A 25,999-nucleotide genomic window follows, 5' to 3' on the forward strand; every position below is an offset into this window, starting at 1 on the left:
TTAATAGAATTATCCCACTTATGGATCTTTGGATAAAGCTTCCCTTCCAATTGAAACTGCATTATTGGTGTGTGCAGAGTGATTTTAGACAAGAACGTCACGAAAAATGCATATGGATAAATATTGTCATAGTGTTGAGGTATGGATTGACGTACTGTGATGAAATAAGGAGAAATGGTATCGGGTAACATTTTACCACTCAAGGTAAGATCAGACATTCGAACAAGAAGGCTGTTAGGTGGAAATGGGGGCTTTTTGCCGGAGGTGGGGTCTGTAAAAGGCTTATATGGATATCGGATACTGATTGGTGGACTATATTGGCACCTTATCGTTAACTTTTCCCAGGTAGTTGGAGGAAAAAGGGACTGTTCTCATATCAGAAGAGTAAACTTGGAAACAGCTGCTACTGATTGAAGTGAAAAACGGCATGCGTAATGCTAGCCACTGTAAAATCAAATCGAAACTTTCCTTCACTGTAGCTAGAGAATTTGACATTTCGTGCGAACAGTTCAAATACGTTACGCAGACTCTAATTAACCCGGATGTAGAAGCTATGAGTTAGCTCACGAGGACTGTTTCAATGGACAAACTTCCGTGGGGGCGGAGTTTATGGACCATGGGACAGAAATGGAACTGGCGGGGGGTTTATTCCACATGGTTCAGTACTGTACGCGAAGAGAACGAACCCTGGGGCTTTCACGCTGCTGGGTTCTTTAAGGTTTCCGTTTCAGCTTCCCCATGCAGTTCCAAAACATGTCTTATCCCTTGTTCCTACCCGGCTGTCACCCTACAGGACGTCAGAATGGTTTTGTCCAAGCTAAGCAGGTCAACTTGGAACTCCGCCCCGTCTCTCATCTGTGAAAACAATAACACGACTGGTAGCTCGATTGCCCAGTCACGGCAAAGCGCGAGACAGTTTTCATCACAGAGCGCACGAGGCGCAGGAAGCCCCGCTCGAGAGACTCGTCGCCAGACAGTGCGCGAGACCTCCCTCCTGTCCCGCGCCCCGCAAGGCGTCACTCGGCGCCGCGCGAAGCCCCACTCTCCCTCGTGTGCCCCCACAGAGAAGCCCCGAAACACGTATGAGCCATAGAGAGGCGCAGGGAGAGTGCGAAAGCCCCCGCGAGGTCCCGGGCACGGCGCTGGCACCGACCCCCCCGCCGCCGCCGCCCGAGCCCGCCATGGACCAGTGCGTGACGGTGGAGCGGGAGCTGGAGAAGGTGCTGCACAAGTTTTCGGGCTATGGACAGCACAGCGAGCGGAGCCTGGAGGAGCTCATCGACTACACGAGCGGGCTGCGCCGAGAGATCCTGCAAACAGCCAGTGAGAGCCGCCGCGACCCCCCCACACATTCTATCCATCCCTATACCCCCCCCCCCCCCTCCCAGAACATAGAGCGCTGAGAGTCCGGAGGCCTTAAGGCCCAAGACTTTCTTGTTATCTCTGGTTTTGCTCCCCTGTCTACTATGTAATGCAATCTACTTCTGTGTATTTTTAACTGTGTGTATGTAAAGCGCTCTGATACCTACGGGTCAAGCTAGCCATATGAAACTTTTAAAATACATAGATAAATAAGACTTCAGCACAGGGTTTTGCTCCCAAGAACCTCCAGACTTTAAGTATGGGATGTTTAAATTGTGCCCATTAATCGCGTGCCTAAACCAGTGCTTCAAATTTGCACAGACTGTCCACTTATATAAATACACTACACACCTTTTTGGTTTTTCTTATTCCTGCACTATCCACTCTTTAGTTCTGACAGTAGGCAGATGCTGCTGTTGAGAACCTGAGGATGCAGGCGAGTACCAGCTTGTAAACCTCCCTTGGTGTTACGCACGTGAGGCTCTGCCTACTTTCTCTCACCTTTTTTCATTTCTTCCTCCTTCCCTGATACCTTGGGTACACTGAAGGGAGGGGGTACTAGCAGTTACTATGCCACACTCTTAATTAATGTAGTGATCTACGACACAATGACGCAGTTGTGAAAATAATATCCACTGTGGTGACACTCTAAACAGGGTGTCTGTATTGAGAGATATATGGTGGCATTATTCCCACACATATAGCTGGAGCAGGTCTGGTGTTGTATTGCAGGATAGACTGGGGGTGACCTGTCCTGATGTATACCCCCTTAGGCTCCCATTTGTTGATAGGAACTGTCCGGTACCAAGTACCTGCACTTCTTTAATTTCAAAGGGAGAGTCAATCAATCAATCAGTGACACTTATAGAGCGCGCTACATACCCGTAGGGTCTCAAGGCGCTGGGGAGGGGGGGTGCCGCTACTGCTCGAACAGCCAGGTCTTCAGCTTCTTCCTGAAGGAGAGGTGGTCTTGGGTCAGGCGCAGGTCGGACGGGAGGGAGTTCCAGGTCTTGGCAGCCAGGTAGGAGAAGGACCTTCCTCCTGTAGTCGCTCTTCGGATGCGGGGGACGGCGGCGAGGGCGTGGGTGGCTGAACGGAGGTGGCGTTTGGGAGCGTAGAAGTTGACTCGGCTGTTGAGGTAGCTCGGGCCTTGGTCGTGTAGGGCTTTGTGTGCGTGGGTGAGGAGGCGGAAGGTGATTCTCTTGTTGATGGGGAGCCAGTGAAGGTCTCTCAGATGTCCGGAGATGTGGCTGGATCGTGGGATGTCGAGGATGAGTCTGGCTGAGGCGTTTTGGATCCGCTGGAGTCTCTTCTGGAGCTTGGCGGTGGTCCCGGCGTAGAGGGCGTTGCCGTAGTCCAGTCGGCTGGTGACGAGGGCCTGGGTGACGGTCTTCCTGGTCTCTGTGGGGATCCACCAGAAGATCTTCCGTAGCATGCGTAGGATGTTGAAGCACGCCGAGGAGACGCTGTTGACTTGCCTGGTCATGGAGAGGGAGGAGTCCAGGATGAAGCCCAGGTTTCGTGCATGGTCTGTCGGTTTGGGTGCGGTGCCCAGGGCGGGAGGCCACCAGGAGTCGTCCCAGGCGGAGGGTGAAGAGCCCAGGATGAGGACCTCCGTCTTGTCCGAGTTCAGTTTCAGGCGGCTGGTCGTCATCCACTCGGCTACCTCTTTCATCCCTTCGTGCAGGTTGGTTCTGGCGGCGGCGGGGTTGTTGGTCAGGGAGAGGATCAGCTGGGTGTCGTCGGCGTAGGAGATGATGCTGAGGTGGTGTTTGTACCTGCTCTTATCAGCACTGCAGCAGTATATCGAATGTTAGAATACCGTCACTTCACTGAATAGTGAGTACCTGCACTTCTGTATTTCCTTTGAAAGCACTGGCCTAAACTAACCCTAAAGAAGTGAAACATGAGTACGTAAATCGATGAGACATCTAGGTTATGAGATTCGACCTAAGAGTCTTTTTAAAGCTGTTGGCCTACCCGAGCTATAGTGATATTAAACCCATTGGATGCTTAGGACTTAAAAACAGAATCTTTTGACTAAGGTTAAAATTGTGAAACTAAAGTCCCATAAAAGCAAGAAGCCGTAGTCTTTTATACAAGAGTCGATGGCGAGTTCTGTGACTGCAAAGTCTAAGACCCGCAATATCTTGTCCTGACAAGCCTGAAATTGATAGTAATAAAGCACATGATTAAAGACCTGACTACTACGAATCGCCAGAACTTTTTAGGCATCTGTGCTTTCAAACTATTAGATCCTTGTCCTTCTAGATCATTGGGCTTCTGAGAAATGAAATACTTGCGCTTTGAGACTTAAGATCCTTTAAGCCAACATTCCAGCCAGACGACCAAACCATGTTGAGTGAGGTCTTTTGCTCTAGGAAAGTGTGTGACTTACTCCTTAAAGCAATACACTTGGAGAGACCCTGTGGTCATCAATTTCTTGTGATCCGATGAATCAAAAGCCATGAACCGCAAGGACAGAGACCTTGATGTACACCTAAACGCTCGTTCCGCTCTAGCCATCGGGAGCTGGCAATAGTTCCCAAAACCAAGAAAACACGTCATGGGGGTTGGACATTTGCATATCTGGGACCAACATTTTGGAACACTTTGTCACAATCATAGAGAGTCTGCATATCACTTACAGCTTTCTGCAAATTTCTCAAAACATGGATGTTCCCAACTCTTCTTTAACAATCACCCTTGGCTTTTGGAAATGCTGGTTGGTTTTTAGGTAGCCATGTGCTCTATAAATCAAGTAAATGTAAATGTCAAGGTATTTGTAGAGCGCATTGTCACCAAGCGGTTTCCTGGCGCTATTACTCATACCGCTGTGGAACCCCTCCTAGCGCTGTTGGGGCCGGTGTGAAGGTTAAGCAAGCTATTGCCCAGAGTTGCAGCGTGGGAACCATGATTAGAATAGGCACCGGGCGATAATTATCAGGTCCGAGGAAATTGAGCACAAGACCTGCCGAGGCGGGAATTGAACCCTGGTCCCGGGCCAGAACTCTGCATCGGGGTCTGCCGCTCTAACCATTGAGCCACATTCCTCCACATAATAATAATAGACTATTTGTGCTTCAGGAAACTACTAAAAACTTGAGTTATCAGCATAGTAGTTTTGCACATCAAAGCTCAAAAGAAACCATGGCTTGAATTACACTGGCTTCATTATTAATAGTTTGAGGCCATGCGTTCACAAATCTAAATGCTCTTGCACTCCAACAATTCAATGTCTAGCGTTTCTGAGCTTAAAAGCAAAAGCCCCATCAATGGATTGATAGTTTCACAGGATAGGAGTCAAATGGCATTAAAGATGAAAACCATATGATATAAGGCTCAGTAGTATCAGTGCTATATATTTCATTTATTTAGTTTCATACAATACTGTGCGTGCCATTATAGCTTGTCCAAAATGAGGGACTAGCAGAAGTCTAAACGTCTACAAGGCATGACTGCCATCCGATATCTTGCTCATGATACCATCGAGCCTCAGTCCTAGTCAAAAGGTAGTTTACGTTTTTATTCATTGCTAAAATTGAGCTAGAAAATGTCAACTTTGTACTCCATGGTCCCCCAAAAGACTCCATAGCAATAAAGTTATAGCATTCCTGAGGAACATACTTTTAATGCTTAGTACAAAAATCTTTTCATTTGGATCACTTTGACTATTATTCTCACTCACTCATCAGCTGTACGGTTTAGAAGGGTGAAGTAATCCCAACCGATTTTGAAGTATACACAGTTAATTTTATTTTAATGTCAATTTATTCATTTGAGCCTATAATGAAAAAAGTAACATAAGTTGGAAGAGGGTGTTTTGTATAAATTAAACAGCGATTAAAATGTATTTTTGGTGTCTGGAACACGCTTCTGCTTTACAGGTGTATCCTGATTAGCATAACATTTTTCACTTGTAATATCTTTTGTAGAACGCTGCCGCTCCTTAGGCCACCTCGGAGCATAAATTGAGTTTTAAAATCCCTAATCTTAAAAGGCACAAGAAGCTTAGATCTAGGATTCATGAACCTTGAAAGCCATGAGCGCTGTATGATTTGAAGCTCATAAGTGTTAAAAACTTGAGACGGGTGATTGGAGAACAAGTGGTGAATAGAGCAAGGGAATATGCCAAGGGATTCTAGTGTACAAACTTATATGTGATATCGGGGTCTTTATATCCTTGCAAGTTCATAGCAAAATCAAGCTGCTTTCAGAGCATGAACCATGGTATTGAAAATGTATGTGTGGTCTTACTGTACCACTTATTTAGAGATATCGTAGTTAACCAATCTACTTAACTACCAGAATTACCAACTTTCACGAAGAGCTTAACTTTGAAGTCATACATGAATAATTTTTTTTTGAAATTACTTTAAACTTTGGAGTAGCTTAAAATACCACATTACCTGTTCCAGAGTTTGATGTCCTACTTTGCAAAGCCAATTGTTTTCTACATTCATGCTATCCACCGTATTCTGGACTTAACATTACAGCTGATAAAGACAATTGTTTTCTACATTCATGCTATCCACCGTCTTCTGGACTTAACATTACAGCTGACAAAGAATTATCACCTGCTGCACCTTGTAGCAGGGCCTTCATTTCTGGTATATAGCCTCATTACCTAGAGTACATTTGGTATAATATGTTAGAATTCATTTTTGTTTTTTATCCCCTGTTTGTTGTTATCTTAATTATTGTTGCCTATTACCGAACCTAAGCAATGCATATTTTCATGGATACAGGTTGAAGACTCTTGAGTAAATGCTCTGCTAACTACAACGTGAACCTATTTTTACCTTGTGATCAATTCACCTTTACAGCATTGGCAGAGTGGAATAAGACTGAGTGGTGCCTTGCTGAAAATCTATGGTAGTGCGGCCATAGATTGTAATTTATTTTATAATTGTGTTGGTAAGAGCCAGAGAGCTATATGTGAAACTTATTCTTAAGACCGAATGTAAGGTCCTGTGACTAGGGAATTTTTGATAGAAAGGAACACTTCTGGATGTCACAAAATTGTACTTGAAAACTAAAAATTATATGTTTAGAGCAATATTGATTTTGCCCAATTCTTGAAACTTGAGGTAATTGCAACATTACACTGGGCAAAAGGGAAGCAAACCACTTTTGTTTCATCCTCAGACATTTCTACTTAACATTTGAAAATTGGCGAAATGTTTTTCTTTGTCATTTTACCATCATCCTTTCTAAAGTGCCTTCTACTGTTAGTATGGCACCCATAGTGCTTTCATGATTTCGTGTGCCCTTGTAATATGGTTCTAGTATTTTCACTGATCAGTTGTGTATGTTTGTTGAGTTGTTAAATGTTTAGTTTCCAAAAACTTTGCTTTGTTTAATGTGAAAGTATTAGTTTAATCCCAATCGAGGTTGGCAGTGTGCTACTTGTATGGAAGGGTGTGCTGAAGGAATTTACAGTTTTTCTGTGGCACTGGTTTGTTGATTGACCGTAGTCTGGCATTTGCACTTAGTTTTTTATATTGGTATTCCAAACCACATATCTACCTATGATATGATGTGCGAGTATTGGCATGGCATGTTTAAGCTAGCTGGATCTGATTGGTTACAAGGTGCGCTCCAGAACAGCACAAATAGGTAATGATTAATGTGCTTGGTTGTTGTGGTTTTACCTTTAGGCGGAACTTCATGCAGTGTGACCTGTATTATTCTAAAAGTCTAGAATTAGTTTTTTAATTTCACTTTCAATGTCCATGTCTTTAATTTGCTGTTTGCTATAATTGAACTTACAAGGGACGATTGAATGCTGTTTGAGTAATGTTACAGGGTAAAGCTGAGAGTAGAAGGATCACCGCAAGATAATAAACAAAAGGAAGGGCATGTTAGAAAGGTTATGGAAATTTGAGGACTAGGTGAAAGTGGTGCAGAAGTTTGTAGTTTATGAACATGTACAAGCCTTTGGGCAAATGATGTCTCTTGATGGGCATTAGGAATAAATAGTGAACTGAAATTTAGGAGAGTGGGTTATTCAAGAAGCTGAAGTACTGATAAAGGAAATATGGAGAGAAACTGAAGGCACACCATGTAGAATTGGGGTTGAAGAAAAATCCTTTGTCGGACAGAAAGAATCTCAATAGATGGTTTGTTAAAGTACTGACAGGGTACGCCAGGATGAGTTGGGTCATACAAATTTCAATGGTATGAGTTGGGCATTTAGGGATGGGGTAGGGCTAGAATAGAATGAGGGTCTGTCGTTGCAACAGTTGTGTTGGAGCAGGTGGGTGAGGTGGCGTTGCTGATAGCCAGGGCTACCTGTCGATCAAAATGAAGTACAATGTAATCAATTATATATTCTACTCCCTTTCTTCAACCTCCACAACCTGTTTGAAATGCTCCTTTGTTTGACAGGTCAAACTTCATCCGCAGCGCGTGCCATCATGTTTATCATTTGGTTCCTTGTATTTACTTGCTGTGTAGTTCTTTATAGCTCTGGGCATGTAGACCTTTCCCCGAGAAGACCATTGCACGGAGTGAAAGTGAAAACTTATGAAGGTATGTACGAGATTTGAGTGATTTCTGGGTCCTATTTATCCGAATGCGACGTAATGGTTGTTATATCTCGTAGGACTTAAAATAGAAACCCTCCTTAAACTCTTAATTCAGATCCTTGCAGTACAGTTTTCATTACGAACCTTTATACAAGTTTGCGTTTTGTTAGACCGAATCTTCTCGAGTGTTTGAACAGACTTGGCTTTCTTTGGAAGGCCTGTGTATGAATATGTTTATGAAAAAAAAGTTGGCACATCTCCGTCTGTCACCTATGTTTTGTTGGCCTGGGGCATCCTTTGATGTAGATTAAATCTAGAAAAATAAATCTATATTATTTTCCTAGTTAAACATGAAATTAATTGTGGTTTAGGATATATAATTAGTGTTGGTTGTTAACATAAAAGGGCAAGTCTTCCCTTGAAAGAAGCTAGATCGTGCTGTGTTTACATTAGTAAAAGGGAGAAGTGAGCTCAAACATGTCTTGCATAGACCTGCTAAGTATAGCAATTTGTGAAGCCTAATGAAGGGAGGGCACTGCTCCTTTTCCCCTTCATTGACTTGTGTAATAGCAGCGATACAATGCTCTGAATCCCACTGAGAGTTTCAGGAAGTCCGTCATTGAGAGTCGAATAGCGTTTGCAGTGTGGCTAACAGGTTCTTATGTCCGGCTTTTCTATATTCATGTTATCTTCTTCACGCTCTAAACCTATTATAAATGCGCCGTTTAAAACCATCCTTCATGGACTGATGAAACGAGGCTGATATTGTCCGAGGAAGCAGAACTATTGCCTTTGTTTCAAGATGCTGTTTATGAAAGAGCTCAAACGTGTTCTAAAAATGTCAGCTGAACGAAGTGGGTCTTTATTCTGAGAGCCCGAATTGCTCGTAAAGGCTGCGGTCTTGTGGGAATTAGGTGAATGTTGAGAAGATTCTGTTTCGTTTAATATCTCCCAAAGCCTAGCTATTATTTCACTGTCTAGTTTGATGTGGAATTGTAGGGCTGAAGGGCGGCACTGAAGGGCGGCACGCCAAAAAGTGGGTTGCCTAGTGCCGTTTCAGGATGGAGAGAGAGAGTTTTTTTAGTAAGCGTTGGTTCTAGGTGGTGTGACTCGTTACTGTTTAATCCCTTTGCTCTTTGGTGTAGTTTGTGTGCACCTTTTAATTTTTTTTTGCATAAACGCTATCCATGGTAAATGTGCATTTTTTTCCCTTCAATATTCTGGGCATTCTAAAGGTATGCAAGGTTTGTGAATTCCCCCTGGATGGGACCAAGAAAATAGCTATAATATAACCTAATGTTATTTCTTTTTCTCCAAAAACTACTGCGCTAGAAAGTGTGTGTGTGTGTGTGTATGTCACAAGTTAAACCTTTCCTCTGCCAAAATTGCCATCTTTACAGGTTTCAGCAACAAGCACAGCTGTATCAAACTTTTGTTTCCTTTCTATTATGCCACAGCTCTTGCATTTTTGTTAGATGTAAATGTTTGTGGTTTCAGCCCAGTTTGTGAGCGGAACAGGTGCGAAATCCAAGGGTGGGTCCATAAAGTCATATATTTCTGAAGCATAGACAACATTTTGATTTCGGCAAGGGGTCATTTGTGTAGATCCCTCAAGATTCCCCCCCCCCAAAAAAAACTGTGGAAATATAGAAATGAGTACGAAAAAACAGTAATCTGTAACTTCTTGTCTCCTTGGCCAGTTTACAAAAGCAATACTCCATTTGGCTTGACAGGCCCTTCTGTTTGCTGATATATATTATAATAGTTTATAGGTTCCCTAAAAACACCCAGAGCCAATTATTAATAACAAGCGTTCTACTGTTCTGTGTTCCCACACATCTCCTTATAGAAATGGTATCCTACTGTGTAACTGAACTCGATGCCTGCGATACAAAACTTCCCAAAATGCGACCTGGAGAAGACCTATTTCATCCAGCAGAATCCATGCTTTCTTTTTTCACAATGTGGGTTGCAATAGATTTTGGGCCCTTGTACAGCTGCCACCCAAGGAAACCTACTCCAGTCCTGGGGTGATGTGCCTTGTGTGGATCTCATGAGCGACATGAGCGAAAAGTTTTGAAGCTGTGGAAGAGCCACACATTTCCTACCACATAGCGTTCCATGCCTCCCTTGATATGGCTAAAACTCCCTGGTGTCCGGTGGGTTTCCTTCCCCCAGGGGGATAGGCCTAGAAACGGGTGGTCTGTTCCCAAGGGAACAAAAAAAGCCCACAGGGGAGCAACCCTTGCCCAAGGAGCCCCCTCCCCCCCCCCACCCAACAAAACCTCCCTAGTGGCCTAGTTGGGTGCATTCCATATGCGCAGTTGCAGTTCCGACCACGATTCTGCAGCACATATGCACGCTAGAGAAACCGGAGGAAAGAAAACAAGCACTGGCGTTGCCAATAGGTTTCACATTTGGAAAGTTGGAGCTATTGGTTTTGTAAATGACATTTTATATTTATATATCATTATTGGCATTGTCAATAACAATATATAAATATAAAATGTCATTTACAAAACCAATAGCTCCAACTTTCCAAATGCGAAACCTATTGGCAACCCCAGTGCTTGTTCTGGTGTGCTCCTGTCAGCCCCTGCCCTAGACTTTGTCCACAGACAGAGAATTACACTGCAATGACACCCCCACCCCTTTTTGCTTCCTGCAGAATATTTTTTTTCCATTTGAAGAAATTCCCTTTAGGAAAATGTGGTTCTTTTGCCGCACAATTCCAGTGATCCGGGCTATAATACAGTTCATGTTGTGCGTTTAGGTAAATGTAGTACAGGAAAGTGCTTTGCGTTTGTGAACCCCTACAAAGGCCCACTCCACTGGAAACTACAACAGGTGACAGCAGCGAGTGATGAATCTGGAGTGCGCGGTAACTCAAGATGCTCCTTCAACATTTTCATTAAAAATCACCAAGAAATTAGTCATTCTCAGAGGGGGAGGTCACTGCTGCCTTCCTCCATTCAAGTCCGAGGCCTCTGAAGTCATCTGCGGCGTACCTCAAGGATCCTCACTCAGTCCCACCCTCTTCAACGTATACATGAGCCCCCTCGCGGCCATCGCACGCCAACACAACCTCAACATCATCTCTTACGCGGACGATACTCAACTGATCCTTTCTCTCACCAATGACCCCAGCACCGCCAAAACTAACCTACACGAAGGAATGAAAGAAGTCGCCGAATGGATGAAACAAAGCCGTCTGAAACTGAACTCAGACAAAACAGAAGTCCTCATCTTAGGTACATCCCCCTCGGCTTGGGACGACTCCTGGTGGCCGGAAGCCCTCGGAAAAGCACCCATCCCGACAGACCACGCACGGAACCTTGGCGTCATCCTGGATTCATCACTCTCAATGAACAGACAAGTCAGCGCCGTATCCTCTTCCTGCTTCAACATTCTTCGCATGCTCAGAAAAACATTTCGCTGGATCCCCTCCGAAACAAGGAAAACAGTCACCCACGCTCTGGTCACGAGCCGACTGGACTACGGAAACACCCTCTACGCAGGTACCACCGCTAAACTCCAGAAGAAACTCCAACGAATCCAAAACGCCTCAGCCAGGCTCATATTAGACATCCCACGCAACGAACACATCTCTGGTCACCTTAAAGACCTCCACTGGCTACCCGTCAATAAGCGGATCACTTTCCGACTGCTTACCCACGCACACAAATCACTCTACGACATCGGACCAGATTGCCTCAACTCTCGACTGTCCTTCTACACCCCCTCCCGCCAACTACGTTCTTCCAGCCAAGCCTTCGCCACTGTACCTCGCATCAACAAGACCACCATGGGAGGCAGATCCTTTTCATACCTGGCTGCTAAAACATGGAACTCACTCCCCGCTTACCTTCGCCTCACCCAGAACCACCTAGCGTTCAGAAAACAGCTTAAAACGTGGATATTTGACAAATAATCCTCCTCCCCTTCCTAAGCGCCTTGAAACCCTCTGGGTATGTAGTGCGCTATACAAATTTTATGACTTGACTTGACTTGACAGAAGAAAAGAAAACTGGAAGGTACTCTGGGAAGACGAGGCTGTTAAAGCAGAACACAAGGAGGACAACACAGAGATGAGAGCCAAAGAGAGAAAACACAAATACAAACCACAACAAAACTGAATCGACACTACAGAAAATGGTAATCACAGAGTAAGGTAAGAAGTACAAGAACGAAGGGGTAAAGAAAACGAAGACGAATACAAGCGTATTGTATTGGATACATTTCAGGACTCCAGTTACACATGTAGGGAGACCAACATACAACGAGAACCCGTAGTAGTATCACGTTTGCAACAAAAGAAAACAAGCCGCAGCGCCACTGCTGAAGTGTGAGTGCTGAGCTGTGGAAAAAAACATGATTAATTAAAATACAAGGGAGCCTACTGTGATGGAAAAAAGCTGCAGTCGCCATTGTTTGTATGCGCCCATGTAAGGAGTGGCGTGCGGCCAGCGGCTGCTGTGAAAACAAGACAGAGGCAAGGAGTGTGGCAAATGGCCGGAGGGAAGCCGGATGGGGGCGGGAGAGCCTGGTGGGGGGGCGTGAATGCGAGCGAGGGGAGGCAGGCGGATTAGGGAGATGCGCGTGCTTGTGTGGTCACGTGACCCGCTTTTGTGGTCACGTGACTCGCATGCACTGTGAAGAAACCGCAGTGGTTTCACTAGTTGATTGAGCCCTTGTATTTTCGCCTATTACATTCGCAAGCGAATGATAATAGGCGAAACTTAAAAACGTTCTCCCTGGGGTTTTGCTTGCTGCCGTCCACCACACACCCCGACGAGAGGACTTGCAAAAAAATGTCCTCCTTGCCGATGTACTGGAAGCAAATGATTTCCAGCACGTCCCCAGCGAGTAATCATGATGTTGGCACACTGTGTGCACTGATGTCATGCTCTCACTGGGGGAAGCATCGGATTTGGTGGCATCAGGATTGAGGGTTTCCAGTAGAAGTGACATTTCTACTGAGTGTTTTATCAGGGAGCGATAATTTAGAAGAAACCTTTTTAGAGTTGGCCGGGGGTCATGTACCGGTACAATAAAAGGTTTACATTTAAAGTGACAGTGGGGGCAAATTGGGGCATTTTTAGTTGGGCACATGGCATGGAGACACAGCGCCTCAGTGGCTGGCTTTAGGTTTCGCAGTGTCTGTGATTCGTTTCTAAGACAGGGGGTCTTATTTTTGGTGAGAGGGGCAGGGGTTCTGGCCCCTGGTCCCGGCCGGACGCGGACGGGCGCTGACGGGCGTGCCTTTGGCGCGCCGCTGGCGCATCCGGTGCGCACGCGCTTGGATTGCACTTTAAATACAGTGGGGAGCTCCACAACTAGAGCGCTGCCCCTGCCGGAAGTAGTGCTACCGGAAGTAGAAATCTTCTCCCTGGGGCCCTCCGCACAAATGGCAAATGCTGCGACGGACCGGGGCCTGGGAGGTTGAAGGAAAGAGCTTTCAGGTGAGCAGTAATGCAGTGCAGTTTAAAAATCGTGAATCATTTTTAAAAACAAGGCCAGAATACAGCTGTGATAGTTTTCCAACTTTTGAGTAACACCCAGCTGACCGTGTCTCTCGGCAGAGATTCACCGCGGGGGACCACTGTATTCTCCCCCCCCCTACCCTTTTTTTTTGTAACGTTTTCATGCAATTCATATAATTGTAATCTTGTGTATAGAATTATGGTCTTTGTGTCTTACCCTAATGTAAAGAATGTGTATGTTGTACCTAAAATAGGCTTCTCTAACTAATAGCTCTTCTGTGTTTAGCCCCCCTCTACTAAATATGAAGGTTTTGCTTGGTTTAATTTATGGAAACCAAAATATAAAAATGTGTATTTGCTATGCGAATGCGTGAACCTTCAAAACTCATAAAATATTTGAAGAAAAATTGTTGTTTCCAAAACCTATTTAAAGCCGATATTTGAGTAATAATTCGTGTGGCGATCGGAAAAGTTATTACTAACCGTATTATCTTGATGGTTTGGCATTGCAGCTGTAGTTAAGTATTACCCATGTGAAGCAGTTCCAAATGTAGGTTTTTTTTTCACCTTAGGGTTGGCAACCCTCCTGATGCATGGAGGTGTTCACTGTTGGTAATCTTCTATATGGTGGCCATTAAGTTAATCTTGTCTGATATGGTTGCTATTACAAAACTAATATTAACTCACAATGATTTTCATTGAACAACAGTAGCTCTTTCTACAGAAAAAGTAGAAGACCCCTCACCTAGATTAAACCGTATGTTCATTTTGAAACAAAGATAGCCTGTCTTAGTGCCTGACAAAGGTGGTTGGAACCTAATACCTCCACTCAAATTTGAGTTGGCTGTGATTGTTCTTTAGTCCCCCAACTGCAATGCAACAGATCTGTGTTGGGTCGTGAAGGAGTTGATTTGGGGGATTGTGTCTTTGTCTGACTTTGAATGAATGGTATGTGTGGAAAGTGTACGAGGTGAGTGGGATTTCTGATAATAAAGTAATGTTATTAATGGGTTTTGGATTGTCGTGAGGAAGATATGATGAATTTGGTATAATTTATGTAATGATGCCCTTTATGTTGAATTTGATGGTATTAACTGATGAAGCACTTTGTAATTAGAACTTTATGTTGAAGCTTGATAAAAAGATATATTTATTTAGTTTTCTTAATTTTTATATTTAGATTAATGCTGTGTCAGTAATTACTGGTTTGATTTACTCAAAGTGTGAAAAAATACAGGTTAAGCGGGAATAATTTGTTGCGGTTTGTCGATTTGTGATTTGTATTGCAGTTCCAGACCCTCGAGGAATATGCATTTTAGTATATCGTTCACTGTTGGCTTCCGTATATATTCAGTAAAGAAAGCAAATCACAATCTAGTCTGCCAGTTCTTGTGTAGAATTTTAATCTAAGCTTGTATAGGATTGCCTGAGACATTTTTCTCCTATTGAACTTTTTTAGGGTTTATCGAAACACCAGGATTTTTTTTATTATTTTGTTTTAATTTTTTTTTTAGGTTTTATAACAGTCATAAAAAGCATACAGGCATACACAACAACACAGCCGGGGGGGCCGCAAACAGAACTCCCCATACCCAATAAAAATACACAGCCTTAGTGCCAACAACCGAGCAGTGGGCAGGCGGCGTATTACACTCTTTACGCAGTACCCCTTATCAGTAGGCAGGACCTCCCAAGTCAGCTCTGTGCCCCCATGTCGCATTCTAAATCCCTCTCTGTCTCAGGGTGTGCCACTACGATGCGTTTCGACCTCAAGTCCTCCCTCGCAGGCTCAGACTCCTCCTCCCCTCTGTGCATCTGTGCAACAAATAGACCCCAGAAATCTTTGGGGCGGCTACGCGGCGGCAGTATTTCATTATAGATTTCCGACTGCGTACAGCACATCATGCGACCACGCTTAATTGTAGGCGTCGGCCCCCTCATCCAGCACTGCGCCACCACCCGCTTCGCTATGAGCGTGACCATGTCCACCAGTCTGTGCGTCGCCCTAGGTAGCCTCCTTGAGTATCCCAGGAGTGCCACCACGGGGTCCGGGTCCAGCGTCACCTCCACTATTCTACTCAGTTCCCTGAATATGTCTACCCAGTAAGCCTGTATTCCCGGGCATAGCCACGCCAAGTGTAGGAAGTCTGCTGTTGGGGCACGGCATCTTGCGCACGTCGCTTCCTCCCGTAACCTGTACCTACACAGGTGATCCGGGGTGTAGTATACCCTATTGATGTACTTGAAATGTATAAGCCGGTGCCTACCATGAAGCAAGATTCTTCTAGTGTTCGTGCAGCAGTATCGCCACATACCATCATCTATCAGAACTTGCAGATCTCTTTGCCATGCAAGCCTCGCTGCTGTGTATCGGTTCTCCCTATGGGACATTGCAATTTTATAAATATTGGTTACCATCTGACGCGGCGAGTCTGCCTTAATCACATAGATGAGTTCCGGCACCTCCGGTGGCTCGTCTAGGTCCTCAACTAACTGTTCTGACAGGGCCCTGCGCACTCTGTAGAATTGGAATTGCTGTAATGTGGTTCCCGTTCTGGCTGTCCCCTTTGCCTGTTCCCAGGTCTTCACCTTCCCGTCTTGGAACATGTCCCCTGCCGTCCGAATGTTCAGTTCGTGAAGTGCCTTTATCACTCCCTTGTCTCTGCAGGGGGTCAACCAGAGGACCCACTCCACCGGCATGGATGAGGAATATAGTAGTGCCACCCCCTGTTGCTGCAATAGGCAATGCCATGCATGATTAGTGGTAGTTATGGTTTCTAGTATCCCAGTTCTACGGTCAACTGGTTTGAATATCGTCGCTGCCAAGGGGAGAGGGTCTGCAATTAATCTTTCCATTCTAACATGTGGAGTATTTGAGTCTCCATGGATCCAGGTGTGCATATGTGCCCCCTGTGCGACTCTGTAATACAGCTCAAAGTCTGGAGCGCCCAGGCCTCCTATACTCTACAGTAGTGTGAGAACTTGCCATTTGACCTGTGCCTGTTTGTCCGCCCAGGCGAGCTTAAGCATGGATGGTTTCAGTCTCTGAAAAAAGACTTGAGGAAGCACCATGGGGATATTTATGAACAAGAACAGCCTAGGTAACAACGCCATCTTCATAATTGAGATGCACCCCATCAATGATAGTGGGAGTCGACACCAGGCCTCAACCTCATCTTCAATCTGCTAATGGCCACACCATATTTCTCACGGAGCACTATCTCCGAGTCCGTATGCAGTTGGATTCCCAGATATCTAACGGAATCCACAGACCACTGCAGGGGGAACTCCATCTCAAATTCCTTTGTGGTTGGCGTGAGAGGGAAAGCTATGGACTTCGCCCAGTTAACTCTCAAACCTGAGAGTGCTCCAAAGTGTACTACTTCCTAAGTACCGCTGGCAAGTTATTCTCTGGGTCGCGGACATATAGCAGCGTATCATCAGCATAAGTGGACACTACGATTTTATACGTAGGGAAGCCAATGCCCTCGTTCCCATGATATTCTCGGAGCACACATCCCAGTGGCTCCGCCACTAGGGCATACAGCAAGGGCGACAGTGGGCAGCCATGTCTAGTACCTCTGGTTATGGAAAAGGGTTCCATAGCTAAGTTGCCCACTCTAAACCTAGCTCTGGGGCTGTTATACAAGGTGCCAATCATTTGCAAGAATACCGGCCCTAGACCCATTCTCGTTCGTACCTGCCTCATGAATGGCCACTCCACGGAGTCAAAAGCCTTCTCCATGTCTAAGAATACCGCTATTGCCTTAGTGTCCTGCCTTACATGCTGCATTGTCCCGAAAACTGTGCGGATGTTATATGTAAGGTTTCTACTCGAAATAAATCCCACCTGTTCCGGGGCCACAAGCTGCGGAGCCAGGAGTGCTAGTCGATTAGCCAATATTTTGGCGTAGATCTTAGTGTCCACATTCAGGATTGAAAGGGGGCGGTACGAGCTACACTCCTCCGGAGGCTTGCCCTGCTTGGGGCTAGTCACCAAGATTGCCTCCCTCATCGTCTGTGGCATGCAGCCCGTTGTGCACAGGTCGTCAAAGAGTGCTGCCAGGTGTGGGAGCAGAAGATCTATAAATGCCTTGTAGAAACCCACTGTGAGGCCGTCCGCGCCCGGGGCGCTCCCAGATGTCATGCTTGCCAGGGCCTCCACTATCTCGTCCTTCTCTATGAGAAGCATTAGGAATTCCCTATGCGTATTTGTGAGTGACGGGAGGTCGATGTGTTACAAGTAGTCTAGAATCTCCTCATCTAGGTCCCTTGCTCTTGAGGTGTACAAGTTTGGGTAGTAATGTCGGAACTGTTTCGCTATGTCAGCTTCTTCCGTTAAGGTCTCTCCCTCCTCTGACTTCACCGCCGTGATTTGTGTTCTCCTCCGTTTCTCTCTTAGCACCCTGCAAGTACCGATCCTGGCCTGTCACCCTCTCCATACGTGCGCGCTGACGCATATTTCCCCATGTGTTTAACTTCCCTGTCTGCCTCCTCATGGTATTCGTCTAGCAATACCTTAATCTCTTCCTCCAGTTCCCTACCATTGGCCGTCACCTGACGCATTTCCGATTGCCCCAGTTTGTTTTCCAAGTCACCTAATCTTTGTCTTATAGCTTTGAGGACCCCTGAGTGTTTAGTCATTGCTATGCCCCGAACATAAACCTTAAATGCCTCCCATATTGTTTGTCTCCCAAGTACGTTTCTATTGCCTCCTCAAGCTCCACCTTGAAAAGTGGGTCCAGCAGCGAGTAGGGTTGAAAACGCTATGTAAATGGTTGTATAATTTTCTAAGGGGTAGTTGGGGTTAGCAGTAACGGGGAATGGTCTGAGAGCGTACGTGGCAGAACTCTGCATTCTCGGATGTGACCTAGCAACGATGTAGAGGCTAACAAATAATCTATGCGAGTGTGTATATTGTGGAAGGCTGATTAGTGCGTGTATCCACCCTGTTCTGGATTGCGTATTCTCCACACGTCCTCGAGGTCCATACTGACCATCACGGTGTCTAGTATTTTTACAGCCGCAGCCGACCTCCGTGTGGGGCCCGCCGATCTGTCCGGGTCCCGTACCAGCTTAAAATCCCACCCCATAAAAACTGTGCTGTGTGGTATCTACGAGTGGCCGCTGCCCTCGTTGTGTAAAACTCTGGGCAATCATAGTTCGGGCCGTATACGTTCACTAACACCAAGTCCATACCCTGTCCCTTACATCGAGATACTACAAAATGCCCTTCCGGGTCCGCCTTCAGCAGTTCTAGTGAGTACTCTGACCTGAGGTTCACCCATGTCAGCACGCCCCTGGCATGTGTAGTGAAGCCTGCCGAGGTAATATTACCTGCAAGTCCCCTGCTACGCAGCTTCGCGCTTGCCTGCGGGAGGTGGATCTCCTGGAGCATGGCCAAGTCGATATTCTGCCTATGTAAATAACTCAAAACCTTGCGCAGCTTGCGGTGGTCGTTGAGCCCCCTGACATTCCACGTCAGCACTGTTATGCTATCTGCCCTGCAAGCACTATCCGCCCTCCGCCTGTCCTGTCATCACTGTATATAGTAAGTTTTGGTGTGCTGTATGTAATCAAATTGTGCCCTGTATGTAAAAACTAAAACCATCTCCCTGAACATTCCCCGTTCGCATCCTGTCCTTCCCCTCCCCCCTCCCACAGTTGACCTCCCCCAACATGGTCACACAGTACCTCCAAGGCCCGCCCTACCCACCCCTTAACTCTCCCCCCCCAAACACACCCCGCAACAGGTACTTGTGGCGCTTAGCACACGTGGGAATAGGTCGCTCTGTCTACAAAGAATGTAGTTTTATCTTTCTTTGCCTAGTGCACTTACACCCCGTCGTCGTGCTACACCATCTGCATCATTTGATACTCAAAAGTCTCATGCACGCCTGGCTCATACTCCTTCACTTGTATCTCTTATGGGTCCCTTCCCCCTTAGAGGGGCAGGGCGTTCTCTGGTCCGGGCCAGAACAGTCTCACTCTGTTGGCTATAAGCGGTTCTCTACCACCTCCCCTCCATAATTGTGACCGGCGCAATGGCCCTGCCTCGATTTTAACACTTCACTGTATCACCCATCTTTCTCCCTCCCGCCCCATCAGCAGGGCACGGGACCAGGCACAACAGGGCCTCAGCACCCCCCCACCGCAACTATTCAGCTTTGTCAGTCCCTCTCTTCCATTGAGCCACCAGTTGCCTCCTCCTCCACCTCCACATTTCAAACCCGTGAAAATATCTACATTTTAAATAGAAATTATTTTTTTCAGGCTGGCACTAATGATTTTAATCCTCTAAACTCTAAAAGGTCTTCTGTTTGCTGCGAGAACAAACGTAGGCTTTTGTTTTCTGGAAATCTCAGTTTAGACATCTGTAACAGAAGCCTTTTGTCTTTATGGGTTATTTCTGAGGGTTTTTGTTGGCCATCTGTGGAACTGTAACCTCTGTCCTACATTTGTCAGTGGAACTTGATCGTTTAGATTCCTTGTAATCTCGGAGATATGTTGCCCAGTGGAACACGGGACACTGTATTCTATGAAGTCCACTGGCTGCCAGGATTTACATCCCATGTGTCTTTTTAATATGTGATACTACCTCAGTGATGCCATTGGTAACATAGATGATGACACCAATCACGTCACGGATTCCATTTGTGTAACAACTGTGATGTCATGCTCGAGATTGTGAACAATGCATGGAGGCATATTAAGTCTGGACAGCGAACTAGAACTGGGATTTTTTTTATGTTGTAGATCATGACCAAAACGTTTGACTAATTCATGTTTTTAAAAACTGTTGCTTAGATACTGAACTTAGTTACCCTAACATTCATTAGTTAATGCTTTTCCATACCCTAAGGCCATTACCCCTGATGCAGTACTTCGTTCTGCAATCTGGATGCTTCTAAAGCATGTGGTGGTGTTTACGGTGTGGTCTCTTGCCATTCCAAAAACAAGTGGAATCCACTGGTGGGTGGGTGTAGTCCCTACAATAGTGGGGAGCACAAAGTGTCACTTGTGCACATTTGTTCCGTTCAGTTATGGAGATGTCTCCAATTTCGGCACAACCCTCATCGCCAGATGTAGGTTTTTCTGCCCGAGGTGTGGCCGAATGCTAAAAGTGGAATTGTCTTATTTCATCCTGCTTGCATCCAGGGACTTCCAATAAAATGTGATCGCTACCAGGCATCTTTCTATTAAAGTTGTAAGCTTTATTTTACTTTTCAAGGTGTTGGAGCCTGGCTATATAAACCTTCATGCGTATGTAAACCAGTCTCCAAGTTTATTCTGATTCTCATCAGGAATCCCATAAAGACTGGCGTAGTGATCAGAGGTTGTCCTTGTTTTGCAGATAATCTAAGAGGGGTAAAGGCTGTAGTTTGCAGTTGTACCTGTATGTCCTCAGACGTTAAATAGAATTGCCATTTTTTGCTTTTAATGAACGACATTAGGTGTCCTTGCAGAGACATTATATGGAGATCAAAGCCTACAGTTCCACTGACAACCAATAGATTTCCTCAGTCATTCCATAAAATTACCTTACATAGAAATGAAATGTTCATTTCAATTGACGAAGTTGTTTCCAGAGGTTACATGTTCATGAAAGGCTGCCGTTTAATTCAAGCCAACATAAAAGCTCACAGGCTTCTAAACAAAAAGCTACGGTTTCAATAGCAGTTCATGAATGACACCATATAATATTACACGGAAACCAAAGGCTACAGAGAGTTCGCACTGTGAACCAAAAGATGACTTCATAGAGATCTCCTGGATATTACAGTGAGCAGCCCTACTAACAATCAGCAGATATTCTCATCAAATTCGCACAATTAATGTCGCTGTGTCCAAAAGTGATATTGTGTCCCACATAATTGCTGTCCCCCCTTTCCCCCCCCCCCCCGAATTATAATATTTCAAAATACTACCTTATTTCTGAAGGTAGCATCATACTTTGGAATAGTCGAGCCATATGCTTAAACTGGGAAATCAGGCGTTGTACAATGCGTCCCAGAACTGTAGCGGGGGTGTCATTAATGTTATTTGTGGTCCTGTGCAGTGCATTGTGAGGACAGTCTGCGGTTGTGTAGCTAATCATAACTGGATTTTTTAATTGCATTTTAGGGTTTGGGTTGTGTTCTTTAACATACATTTTGATTGGGAAGTTTTAAATGGCATTGTTTGATTTTAGTGGTCAATGAAATTGTCTATGACAAATGATTTTTAGTGAATTTATTTTATTTCCTAATTTTGTATATTCTGAATTATTAATGTTTCACTTGCAACATAGCAAAACATGTCATGGTGCCTGTGCATCAAAGCAATAGATCTCATATATTGATGAATATGCACCAAAAACATTACATTTCAAGCAGTGGTAATGTACATAAATGATTAAACAGTTGAGTGTCGCGATGCTTGAAGCATTAAGCAGTGAAAAGCGTGAACATGGCAAAGATAATTAGGTAACTTATTCCATCTCGTAACTTTGGCTACTCTTTGTTTTTCCCTCACTTGTACTGCTGTATTCCCAGCAGTGGATACGCAATGTAGCATCTTTCACAGATGGTAACGTTCTGGCCGGTGTCTGAAATCAGAAACTATTCTTAAAGAGACCTGGCCTGCATCCTTATACCAATGTCTAAATAATGCACAGGACTCAGATGATCTGTGACTGGTTGGGGCGGGGAGTCCACAAAGGTGCTCTCTTTGAGGTGAAATGCACACAATAATGAACTGCGTCAGTTCATCAAATAGTCAATCAAAGGAGAGAGATGTTTCAGCTAGAACTCCTCTGGGGAAAAACAAAGATCAGTAGTCCAAACTAAGCATAAAGAAGCCCGATTGCTGTCAGCTAGTGATCTCTCAGTTTTGTTTGCATTGAGAAAATTACGATTGATAGCCATCTTGTGTCTTATTTCCTTCAGTCAAGCAAGCAGTGATTGCTAACGCAGGTAGACTTTTTTAAGATTCACCAAGATTTGGGCCTCCTTTCTATACATTTAAAAATGTAGAGCATGAGCAGTACTCTGGTGGGCAGGAGGGAGTAAATAACTGTTAAAGAATGTAATTTGTCAGCTTCCTGCAGTACCCACTTGAAATGACCTGCATTTGCGTTCAAGTTTCAAGTTTAAAATTTGTATAGCGCACTACTCACCCAGGGGGTCTCAAGGCGCTTGAGGAAGGGGAGGTACTTTACTTATCGAATATCCAAGTTTTTAGTTGTTTTCTGAAGAAGAGGTGGTTCTGTGTAAGGCGGAGGTGGATGGGGAGAGAATTCCAGGTCTTGGCCGCTAAGTAGGAGAAGGATCTTCCCCCCCCCCATGGTGGATCTTTGGATGCGAGGAATTGCGGCGAGGGCTTGATTGGACGATCGTAGTTGGCGGGTGGGGGTGTAAAAGGACAGGCGCGTGTTGAGGTATTCGGGTCTTAGGTCATAGAGGGCTTTGTGTGCGTGGGTGTGGAGACGGAACGTTATTCTCTTGTTGACGGGGAGCTAGTGGAGATCTTTCAGGTGACCGGAAATGTGAGCTTGGCGGGGGATGTCTAGGATGAGTCTGGCTGATGCGTTTTGGATGCGTTGGAGTTTTTTCTGTATTTTGGCTGTGGTTCCGGCGTAAAGGGTGTTTCCGTAGTCCAGTCGGCTTGTGACCAGTGCATGGGTGACCGTCTTTCTTGTTTCGGTGGGGATCCAACGGACGATTTTTTTGAGCATACGTAGGATGTTGAAGCATGATGATGAGACGGCGTTGTCTTGTCTGGTCATCGAGAGGGAGGAGTCCAGGATTAAGCCCAGGTTACCTGCGTGGTCCGTTGGTATGGGTGCGGTTCCCAGGGCCGGTGGCCACCATGAGTCGTCCCAGGCGGAGGGGTTGATCCTAAGATGAGGACTTCCGTTTTGTCCGAGTTCAGTTTTAGACGGCTGTTCTTCATCCACTCGGCTACTTCTTTCATCCCTTCGTGTAGGTTAGTTTTGGTGGTGTTTGGGTCTTTGGTGAGGGAAAGGATCAGCTGGGTGTCGTCTGCGTAGGAGATGATGTTGAGGTTGTGTTGGCGCGCGATGGATGCGAGGGGACTCATGTATACGTTGAAGAGGGTGGGGCCGAGTGATGATCCTTGTGGAACGCCGCAGATGACTTCAGTGGCTTCCTATTTGAAAGGGGGGAGGCGGACTCTCTGGGTTCTTCCGGCTAGGAATGAGATGATCCAGTCCAATGCTTTTCCTTGTATTCCGACGTTGCTGAGGCGTTGTATAAGGGTGCTATGACAGACTGTGTCGAAGGCTGCGGTGAGGTCAAGTAAGATGAGGGCAGCTGTTTCTCCGTTGTCTAGTAGAGTTCGAATGTCGTCTGTTGCTGCGATGAGGGCGGTCTCGGTGCTGTGTTTGGCTCGGAAGCCGGACTGTGAAGGGTCGCGGGATTTGTTGGATTCGAGGAAGGCGGCGAGCTGACTGTTGACGGCTTTCTCAATGACTTTGGCAGGGAATGGGAGGAGCGAAATGGGGCGGTAGTTTTTAAGTTCAGTGGGGTCTGCTGTGGGTTTCTTCAGGAGGTCGCTGAGTTCGGCATGTTTCCAGCTTTCCAGGAAGGTGGCAGAGATGAGGGAGCAGTTCATGACGTCTCGGAGATGGGGTGCGATAATGGAGTCTGCTTTGTTGAAAATGTGGTGGGGACATGGGTCGGTTGGCGATCCTGAGTGGATGGAGTTCATCAGGCGGATGGTATCTTCAGTGGTGATTGGGTTCCAGGTGCAAAGGTTGTTGGAGGGGGGTTTTAGTTCGGAGGTGGGTGGGGTGGACTGGTCTCCGGACTAGTCTCCAAAGCTGTTATGTATGTCAGCGATTTTGTTGTGGAAGAACGAGGCTAGAGAGTCACAGAGCTCTTGGGAGGGAGTGATGTCGTTGGTGCCAGCCGTGGGGTTGGTGAACTCTTTGACGATGTTGAATAGTTCCTTGCTGTTGTGGGCGTTGTTGTCGAGTCGATCCTTGAATGCTGATTTCTTGGTGGATCGGATCAGTTGGTGGTGTTTGCGGGTGGCGTTCTTGAAGGTAGCTAAGTTGTCAGTGGTTGGGTTTTTTCGCCAGGCTTTCTCGATGTTGCGACAGATCTTCTTGGATTTCTTAAGGTCATCATTGAAGCAGGAGGCTTTTTTACTACTTTGCTTGATTTGATCGTTTTTCAAGGGTGCTAATTCGTCAGCGCTGTGGGTGATCCATTGTGTGAGGTTGGTGGCTGCTCGGTTTGGGTCCGATTATTTGGCAGGAGGGTTTTGGTGAAGCGATGTGAAGAGCTGGTTAGTGGTGATTTTGTTCCAGTTTCTGCGGGGAATTGGTTGTGGGTGGTTGTGGGTCGTAGTCTTTTTGTAGTTGAAGTGAACGCAGCTGTGGTCCGTCCAATGGAGAGCTGTGGTGTGATTGAAGGAGATGTGCTTGCTGGAGGTGAAAATTGGGTCGAGCGTGTGCCCGGCATAGTGGGTGGGGGTGTCAACAAGTTGTTTGAGTCCGAGATTGGCGAGGTTGTCCAGAAGGGTGGTGGTGTTGCTGTCGTTGTTCTTTTCCAGGTGGAAGTTTAGGTCTCCCAGTAGAATGTAGTCCTCGGAGGGGAGGGCGTGAGGGCTGATGAAGTCAGTGATGTCTTCGCTGAATTGTGAGCGGGGTCCTGGTGGCCTGTAGATGAGGGTGCCTCTGAGTGTGGTCTTGGGGTCGTGTGGATTTGGAAGTGAAGGTGGCTGCGAGGTTATCGTCGGAACTGGTCGTGATGCGGATGGTGTTCTTATGGACGATGGCGATGCCTCCTCCTTTTTGGTTGATGCAGTCCTTTCGGATGATCTTGTAGCCGTCCGGGATGGCTATGGCGATGTCGGGCGTTGATGAGGCGTTCATCCAGGTTTCTGTAAGGAAGGCGACGTCCGGCGATGTAGTGTAGAGTAGGTTCCAAAGTTCAATGGCGGGTCTGTGGACCGAGCGGGTGTTGAGCAGGATGCACTTCAGGTGGTTAGTGTCGGAGCTCTGTTTGGAGTTTGTGGATTTGGTGTGGGTCTTGATGCAGTCTAACTTGCAGGAGTGGCAGGTGAAGGGTCCATGAGTGTGTCCTGGGGCGGCTTGGTGGCAGACTGGGAGACGGCCGGGGTTGAGTGCAGAGAGGGTTGCGTCGTTGTACGTTATGCGGGTGGAGTGGGTTTTGCGGGGGCCAGGGGGGTCTGGTGCTGGGCACGGACGGGCATAGACGGGCTTACCTTTGGCGCGCCTTCAGCGCGCAATGGGGCGCGACCGCAGCGCGTGGACGCTGCACGTCTGTTGCTCTGACATATGTAGATAGTGGAGGGGGGGCGGAGCGAGGGAGGAGCAGCTGGGAGGCGGGAGCGGGGTGGAAAGACGGGCTGGGACGGCACAACAACAAAATGGCAGCAACAACAACAAAGCGAAACAGGGTGAGATTGGGGCACAATGTGTAACGTCGCACACACTCAGGCACTAATTACAATGCTAGCAATAGAGCGCTATGAATAATTTTAAAGCACAAACAATTTTTAAAGTCGAGCCATGCAATGCAATGCGAGTGATAGAGCGCTACGATGTTAAAGAGGCACAAACAGTTTGAAACGCAATGCGTGCAATGTGCAATT

At 46.2% G+C, this 25,999-nt stretch overlaps 1 protein-coding gene across 3 annotated transcripts in view; it reads left to right on the top strand.

Moving 5' to 3' along the window:
• The first annotated feature begins 609 nt into the window (after nt 1-609).
• Nucleotides 610-25,999, top strand: part of RMND5A (required for meiotic nuclear division 5 homolog A) — a 314,309-nt gene continuing 288,919 nt past the window's right edge. Inside the window, exon 1 of one of the 3 annotated variants that reach the window (XM_086964264.1) lies at nt 610-1,323. In XM_086964264.1, the coding sequence (XP_086820390.1) occupies nt 1,083-1,323 (241 nt within the window). In that variant the 5' untranslated portion in view covers nt 610-1,082. The remainder of the gene's footprint in view (nt 1,324-25,999) is intronic. The other 2 variants (XM_086964265.1, XR_015309794.1) reach the window with 2 other exon arrangements.

Source organism: Lissotriton vulgaris, chromosome 3_2 (genome assembly GCF_964263255.1).
Source record: "Lissotriton vulgaris chromosome 3_2, aLisVul1.2, whole genome shotgun sequence".
NCBI lineage: Eukaryota > Metazoa > Chordata > Amphibia > Caudata > Salamandridae > Lissotriton > Lissotriton vulgaris.